Genomic DNA, 8,147 nt, shown 5'->3' on the forward strand with positions numbered 1-8,147 from the left:
TCTTTGAAGTTTAGACCTAGATGTAGGCTACCTTGGATAAGACAACCTTCAAAACAACAAAGAAACAAACCAAAAGAACATAGAGAAGATAAAGGACCTAAAGGACCTAAAAGATAACAAAGCTATCCTATCTCTCTGCATATAACGAGTGGAATCAGCTTTTGTTTTTGTCCCTTTTTTTTTTTTTGGGTCTACACTCCAAGGAGAAACTTTGAACACAACCCTACAGGGAAGGTAGGAAAAATAAGTATATGCTTTATCCAGGAACTTTCAATGCCAATGCCTTTGACGTTTTCTCCTTTGCAAACAAGCAACAGCCAAATGTAAAATCATGGTGACTGGAGAAAGCATGCAACAGAGGGGAGAGGCAAGAAAAAGGGAAAATTATCAAATGAAAAAAAAGGAAAGAAAAAAAACTGGCCATAAGCTACTCCAATAATTTCAAAATCAATGAATTCTCACCATGTTATTTGAGTCATGCTGATATCATTCAACCCAGCATCCTGGAGCAACCTGGAGAAAAATCACAACGATAACAATAAACAAACACCAAATGGAACTGCAAGAGATTATGAAGACTATAGGACCAATTATGCAGTCAACTTCAGTTAACTTAGGATCTGTGTTAGTTAACCAACTGATTATTGGTATTTATTCAGCTTGTAGATTGAGAAGGGAAAGGCTTGAAAGATCAAGCAAATTCTAAGGTCAAGCCAGCAACGAAGACAGAGATATAATTCCAATATACAAGGTAAAGGATATGGTCTTAGGTGTGGCTCAATCATGAATAAGAATCTGTGCAACTATTACCATATCAGAGTATAATCAGAATGATGTGCTAATCCCATGAAGTAAACATCTAAGGTAAAAGCTCTTAAGAAGATCCACATTGCAGTAATAATCCATATGGCGTTTCAATTCTCCATTTCTACAGTGTACTAGTGTTTAATTCCGCCGATCTGCTACTGCTATTGGACATCCCCCCACCTCCCCAAAAGAAGGGAAAAGAAAAGAAAGAAGGAAAAGCTTCCCAGTGATTTAAAAGATCTCATCTTCTATAAAGTCCTAGACTAAGGCAGAAATAATTGCTCTAAAATCACTTTGATGAAGAAGCTGATATAAATTAGGTAAAAGAAAGCTAGAGCCCCATTGTGCGAACAGACACTACAAGGGTATGAGAAATTGGAGTTGGAAATCAGACGAGCAAGAGACATTAACTATCTTCTAAGTCAGCTGAATGCTAGATCTATCTTCCCCGCCACCATAGTTGTAGGCAAACTTCAATCAAGGACATATATGACATGCTCTTCTAGACCTAGCTAGCTCTGTTTCTAGAATTTAAATTTCAACAAAAAGACTAAATGTGTCATTGAATCATCTAATTACAAAATTACCAAGGATTTAATTTAACAAATAAAGGGTCAGATTCGAAGGGTTATTTGCATATTTTACCTTAATTTGAAGAGGTGTGTTTGTAAAATAAACAAGTAAGCTGATCAATTACTTACTGAGACAATGAACGATAAGGGTGGAAAACAACCAAGTAATAGTTAAGTGCCTCCAAAATCTTCATTTCCATTTCAAGTATGTCCTTGATCTCAAATCGGTACTTGTCATCAGAATCTGCAAAAACAATAATGTTGTCATTTCAGCAAAATGGGCATTTTTAATGTTAAAGAGAAGTTTCAAGATAAAAATAACTCACTTTTCACTTTAGAACTAGCCAGGAGAGGGGGGAAGAGGGGGAGAAGGAGAAATAAAGTAAGTGCTCACATAATTTTTTAATGTAAAATACAAGCAACCTAGCCTGCACTGTGCTTTCTTCTGCTTTTGATGCCAGGTACAAGCAGGTTGGAGCCACCAGACGTGGATCATACTCACTCATACTCTTTCTGAAAGTGCACGTGCAGTTAGGACTTTATACTCTCGGTGGGCTTGAATAAAAAATGTAAAATAGAGCAACCCAAAAAGCCAGACAAAGCACAAAGGCATTCAAAACTTCTAAATCAAAATGTCAATTCAAAAGTAGGAGATTGAAACAACTAATGAGGAAACATAAATTCAGGAAAAAGGATTGTGATGGAAAGCAACTGCAGAAAGATAAATATGTTTTGCAAAATGACTAGAAGCATATCTATAGATAAGAGAGAGTATGAAAAGGAGCGCTGGTTTCCCACCATTGAAACCACTTAAGTGCCTTGCCTTCTAGACCAACGGCCAAAATTAGTTTCTCTTCCTCCTAAATACCATCACCCACATGAATAACTCTTAACCTTAAACAACCGCCCGATAGGGTCCTTACCAGGGAATATAGGTAGCACCCAGTGTCAGTACTCAACCATCATAACAGACACATTTTGAGTCACCTACACAAGATGAGTCATGTCTTTTAAGCTCGTCAATGAATTTTTGTTAAGCACCAGCCATCAACTTCCCCCTAGATTTGAATTGATGACCATCCAATCCTAGCGGGTCGTAAGGCCATAGCATTACTGTCTTGACTAACATTAAGGGGCCGTTGAATTGGAAGAATGTATTTAGAAGGAAAGGAAAGGAAAGGAAGAGAAAGGAAAAATGCCAACTGCTGACACATTTGATAAATTTATAATTACCAAACGTTTAGAAGGAAATAGAAAAGAAAGGATGGAAAGAAAGATTTGGCACGAAATGGAAAGGAAAATGGCTTGATGGGTAAATTTATGTTTGGTTGGATGAAATAATCATGTGATGGAGAGAAAGTCAATATGAATGACTATAGTACCTTTATTATAAAAGTTTTATAAAACAATTGACTTTAATTATGATCAATACTAAGATATATTAATATATTTATACTTTAAAATCATTAATAATTAATAAATTGTAATAAAACAGGTCGTTTAGTTCAAAATACCTATTTTAGTCATTATTATTAATATTAATAATAAAATATGTCAAAATAATTATTTATAACATCATTACCATTAAAACATAATAAAAGAAGTCGTTTTAATTATGAATAATAAAGAAAATTATTTTTTATTAAAAAATTCATTTCTATCTTTTTATTATGAAAATTTCCAAATTAATAATTATTAAAATTATATAACTAAAATCTAAAACCACTAGAACTTAAAAATAAAACAGAGAATAAAAAACAAACAATATAAGATACAATGATATTAATAATGTAACTGCAGTAGCTGGTGTAAGCAATATCTCACACTGCCCCTCAAGTCTGAATACCTTGTGTAAACACGTCTCATGTATGTAACTGCAGTAGCAACAACCCTGAAAGATTGACCAAAATATTAATGATTGCAGTGACATTTTGCACAAAAAAGACAAATGATATTACATGAGATTTTCACTTACAAAATCCTCTCAATTTTATCAAAATCAAGAATATAGTAGAAAAATCATTTCAAATCATTTTACTTGATAAAGGGATATAACTTAAGTTTGACATGCATGTAAATTCAAGCAATGGATAGAGAAATTCTTCTGAGATGATCTATCATAATATGTCAGAGTTTCTACCCTTTCAACCATCATTTCACAAGTGTATCATGGTTGCTTTTTTAAATTTGATGACCCTCACATTAGCATCCATTTCATTTAAAGTGATATAAGAGAGTAAAATATATTAAGTTCCTAATCTACTCCAACCCCGACACAAGACACAACCTTTAATTGCCTTTACCACAAATGAAACAACTTAAAAGCAAAAACGACAGTTAACTGTATATAAATTAACAGGGTCAAAATAATATACTCAATTATAACAATTGTCAAACCACCCAGTAAGGCGGCATACTCAATATTTATCATGTTCATGTCCCCATTAACTTCTTGTTCAGTTACTTCACTCATGTATCCCCCACCCTTTTTCAAGGGGTTTCAAAATTCAAACATGACCTACTTTGACAAAAAATCGTCAAGGAGAAATTCAAGCATTGAAGAAGTATATGAACAGGGAAAAAAAGGAAAGAAATATGAAGCAAAAACAAAGAAGGAACAGAAGTTTAGCTATTCCTCACACCAAGGCCTCTTCTTCAAAATAGAATCTCCCCTTGAAATGGAATGAAACTAAAACAATTCCTCCACAGTATAAATATTTACATAGAAATCTACAATATTTTACTATTGTTGATATACAGCTGGAATTACAAAATCTTAAAATAGACAGTAATTTTAAAAAAAGAAGAAACAAGAGCCATAGCTTATAACAGAACAGTATAGACATCTTTTATATGTTCGTCTTATTGAAACAAATGTAGAGTGTAACTTTACTGCAAGTTTGATTGATGAAAGATCGCATTAATCCAAACAAGGGAAAAAGGGAACTACTGATTACTTAATTACCATTGACAGCAGGCAGTCAAACTCTACAGTCTACCCCACATCATATGTTTCCATGTTGAACATCACATATCTTTAATTTTTTTTTTGTATTAAATGAACTCATGTGATTAACAAGGATTAGATCAAAACAACCAGCTACCATGTATCCCTAAAATTTTCAATGATGACTTAGTCTTGAACCAACACGCAATAGCAACAAGCTTGATTCACACAAAGGTTGTCATATGCATAATATTCAAGTATTGGAATTCCATGATAACATGCACAAAGCAGTGAAGACATTAGCAATGCTCTAAGAGATCAGCATACAAATGGTCTTGGCCATGAAGTGACAAAGTTGCACAAATTCAAGCATGTAAGGTAACAAACACAAGGATCAAAAGCATGAAAAAAATCCAGCACTGAAGTTCTTTTACATAAAGTGAAATAAAATAAAAATGTCCAAACTATTCTCAATGAAATTATTAGGCAAACTGTGACAGCATAAGCAGATTAAAAAAAAGTAAAGATTGGGTAATTCAGCTCGCACCTCTGCCTAACTTTAACATTTTGAGCCAATTTTGAGATATCTGCACAGAGAAGAAAAAGAAGCAGAAATTCATTAGAAGTAAACAATGACAGATCAAGCTAGCAAATAAAATAGTGTCATGAAATTCATACTAACTCCTTCTCATGGTTTATTTTGACTAAGAAGCTAGGGAGAAAATAGAGGAGTTCAAAATTTTCAAATAACTATCTATTAACTTAAACTTCTATTTTTTAGGGTGAGGTTTGGAATACCAAAGAAACCAAACAATTGTTTTCCCATACCAGACTCCATAAATTTCTTTCAAAGTCCCAAACACTAGAATAAGCAAAGAAAATCCATAGAAGACTTGAGTGACTTTAGGGAATAGTGATCAATACGAAAGTTTCCATCAGAAATAGAGATCAGTCCATTACACACAAACCAAAGGCTGTTAACATCAGCAAAAACAGCTAGAGCTAACTGTGAAGTTAGCATCAGTCACCATATAGCAAGTAAAATAACAATAGCGAAAATGAAAATTTAAACAAAAGCTGAAATGAAATGCTGACAGAACAAAAGAGAATCAAATTGCACATGGACCTCCGGGATTACAGAAAGACAAGGATAGACAGGAAAGGGGAGCTTACAATTAGCCATGTGCATCTTTATGAGCTTAAAATCCTCAAGTGTGATACCCTTTTCCTTGTCGAGTGGGTTTACCCTATCCACATCTTCTTGGTCTACAAGCTGCTTACTGCAAGGTGCATAGCCAAACCCTATCAATAGATGGCATAGGAGAAGAGGAAGGGGCGGGCGAACAACAGAAGGATAGAACAAAGAATAGAAAGATATTGGAAATGAAACATACTAATGAGACGATGTCCAAAAGTTGGTAGCCATTTCTTCCGCAGAAATTATAGAAACGCGGTATGAGGAAATGAGGATAGAAAGGCTCTACAATATAAAGCAAACAATTAAAACAGGAAATACCACAATGATTATACCAGTTATTTCAGAAGGACCCAGCACTTCACTGATCTAGATGAATTGACATGCTAATAAAATAAAAGAAACAATATTACTGAGTTCGAGCAAAGGATACGAATGAAATAAGAATAGGCCTCGATTACCCTGTCAGGTGTTTCCGTTTCCTTCATTTTTTTTTTTAAATTTGAAAAACGAAAACGGGGAAACAAAAGAGTAAAGTGCAAATTTCAGTTATACAGATAAAGAGAACTTCCCAAAACTGAGCGAAAGAATGCTATCAGAAGACACCAGCAATACTCGGATGTAAAGAACCCAGAAATTAATGAACAAAGAAAGACAAAAACAAAATACCAATATCAACGTTCTCTATACAGGAAATTGAAGGATCCAAACAATCTGCTGAAGATTAAATTTCCCTGAATCTATCACCAATTAATCTCCTCCGAGTTATGAAGACTATTGACTACGGCGACCATCAATCAGTTGAGAAGGGGCCAAAGAAAAGGAACAGAACAAGCCGCTCAAGACAAAGCAAATCAGAAAAACAGGCACAGTTGAGAAACCAATTAACTTGCAAATGGACCAGAACAAAACAAAACAACTGTCATTAGCTCGACGATGAAATATCTGCGACTTCCTATGGAATATGGATTGCGCATTCCCAAAGCTTGATAGAAAAAATGAGTATTAAAGACCTCCAATAACACAAAGACCAAAATACCCTGTATTAAAAGGGTGTATATATATATATGTATGTATGTATGTATAAAGTATAAACCAAGCCCATTTGTTTACCATCGTGGAAGGCGTAGTTCCCGTCGTTCCTCGCCACAACCGTCGAGAAGACAAGAAGTCCGACGAAACACATCGTTCCCTCCAAGGAAGCACTGCAACAAGTTGAAGCACACGGTAGAAGAATAAACTCGATCGGGTTCACCAAACAGATCAGATCAGAGGAAGCGCAGAGAAAGAGTCAGATTGAGAGATGAGATACTCAGACTTGAAGGAGATCGACGGAGGAGTGAGGAGGCGCTTCTCCGACGACATAACGGTGACAGTTTTGTTTTGTATCATTGTATGTGAATTCTAAGCTCATCAGGCGCACCCTTGGCTTCCATTTCTACTTCATTTAACCTCTCTTCTCTCTCTTTCCTAGTTAGATGAATTGATCTGCAAAAATCATCTAAAGTATCCAATCAGTTCTCTTGAAAGCTAAGCCTATTTCGGAGCTTCCAAGAGTTTTTTGAGCAATTTATTACGGCGGAGGCAAATAAGATTCTGATAAGTGAGGGCGTTGATTGTTCTTCCACTTCCTCTATTCTATTCATTAGTTTCCTTCTCTTATGATTTGAGAATTTCGTACTGTTAACGTGTTTAATTTCTTTTGTGTGAAGCTCAATCATGGATGTGGAGAAGTCTAATTAGCCATAACGATTGACTTTCTCTTTATTCTTCGGTTTGATCCATCAATTATATTTATCTTTATTCGCTTTTTTCGTTGGATTGTAATTATGGCTAAGGTGGTGGAAATAGGTCATGCTCTAATAGGAATTTATGACTTGGCTTTCAAGTAAACCTTGCCTGTTTGTTAAATATGCCCAAGTTAGTTTAGATTTTTAATTTGGCATGTTTAATTAAATAAATTAAACTTAGTTTTATAAGGTTTAATTTATAAGCCTAGTAAGCCAGCTTTTATATATATATAATTTATATACACATTATTATATTTTTTTTATTTTTAATTATATTTTCAATCATATTAAATTTATATATTAATTTTAATGTCATTTTTTTGTTTTTGTATTATAGTTGGTAAATCATCTTAATTAGTATGGGCTTGTTTGGATAATTCTCAAAAGTATATTTAAATCACATATGAGATGTCATTTTGTCAAATCCAATTAATAGTTAGATCATCGAAATAGATTTTTACTAAATGTAAATTAAAAATCAAATGCACACTATGTATTGGAATTGATAAATCATATTATATAAATGTAAATTTTAATAGTCTTAAAATAAATTTAAGACGTTTAAAATTAATATGTAAGTTTATTTAAAAGATTCCCATTAAAATAAACTTTTAAATAAACTTCAAAATTAAGGTGGGCTTTAGATAAACTCATACTTGAGTCGTGAAAAATAATATTATACAAGTTTCAAGTTAAGTTTAGGCCTATTTGGTTAAAAGCTTAATTCAGCCTAATCTATTTCTATCCCTATGTTTTGCCACCATTATATGTGGGTATGTATGTTTGGTGAAGAGCAAATCTAAACTTAGAAAGATGAATGTAAATAAGAGTCAAGA

General features: G+C 33.7%; 1 protein-coding gene across 2 annotated transcripts; it reads right to left on the reverse strand.

The window, feature by feature from the left end:
* Positions 1-418: 418 nt before the first annotated feature.
* On the reverse strand, positions 419-7,182 carry LOC129290303 (cyclin-C1-2-like). 2 transcript variants are annotated; one of them, XM_054927039.1, is made up of 8 exons: positions 6,635-7,182; positions 5,721-5,804; positions 5,500-5,606; positions 4,874-4,913; positions 3,226-3,270; positions 1,774-1,892; positions 1,509-1,623; positions 419-513 (listed from the first exon to the last, which is right to left on the reverse strand). In XM_054927039.1, exons 2-8 carry the CDS (start codon positions 5,750-5,752, stop codon positions 459-461), a joined length of 513 nt encoding a protein of 170 aa, XP_054783014.1. In that variant the 5' UTR covers positions 5,753-5,804; positions 6,635-7,182; the 3' UTR covers positions 419-458. The 2 variants fall into 2 exon arrangements, with proteins under 2 accessions (XP_054783014.1, XP_054783013.1); XM_054927038.1 differs by lacking the exon at positions 6,635-7,182 and adding an exon at positions 6,191-6,503 and having other exon boundaries at positions 5,721-5,806.
* Positions 7,183-8,147: the final 965 nt, after the last annotated feature.

Source organism: Prosopis cineraria, unplaced genomic scaffold (genome assembly GCF_029017545.1).
Source record: "Prosopis cineraria cultivar Desert tree isolate PC_DT_omini unplaced genomic scaffold, ASM2901754v1 PC13, whole genome shotgun sequence".
NCBI lineage: Eukaryota > Viridiplantae > Streptophyta > Magnoliopsida > Fabales > Fabaceae > Prosopis > Prosopis cineraria.

What these genes read in the sequence shown, in the direction of transcription:
- LOC129290303 (XM_054927039.1), bottom strand. Translation starts at nt 5,752, where the DNA reads ATGGCTACCAACTTTTGGACATCGTCTCATTA. An exon ending in AAAGATGCACATGGCTAATT is followed by an intron (nt 4,914 to 5,499) that starts GTAAGCTCCCCT and finishes TTCTCTGTGCAG; the next exon opens with ATATCTCAAAATTGGCTCAA. An exon ending in ATTTTACATTAAAAAATTAT is followed by an intron (nt 1,624 to 1,773) that starts GTGAGCACTTAC and finishes TTGTTTTTGCAG; the next exon opens with ATTCTGATGACAAGTACCGA.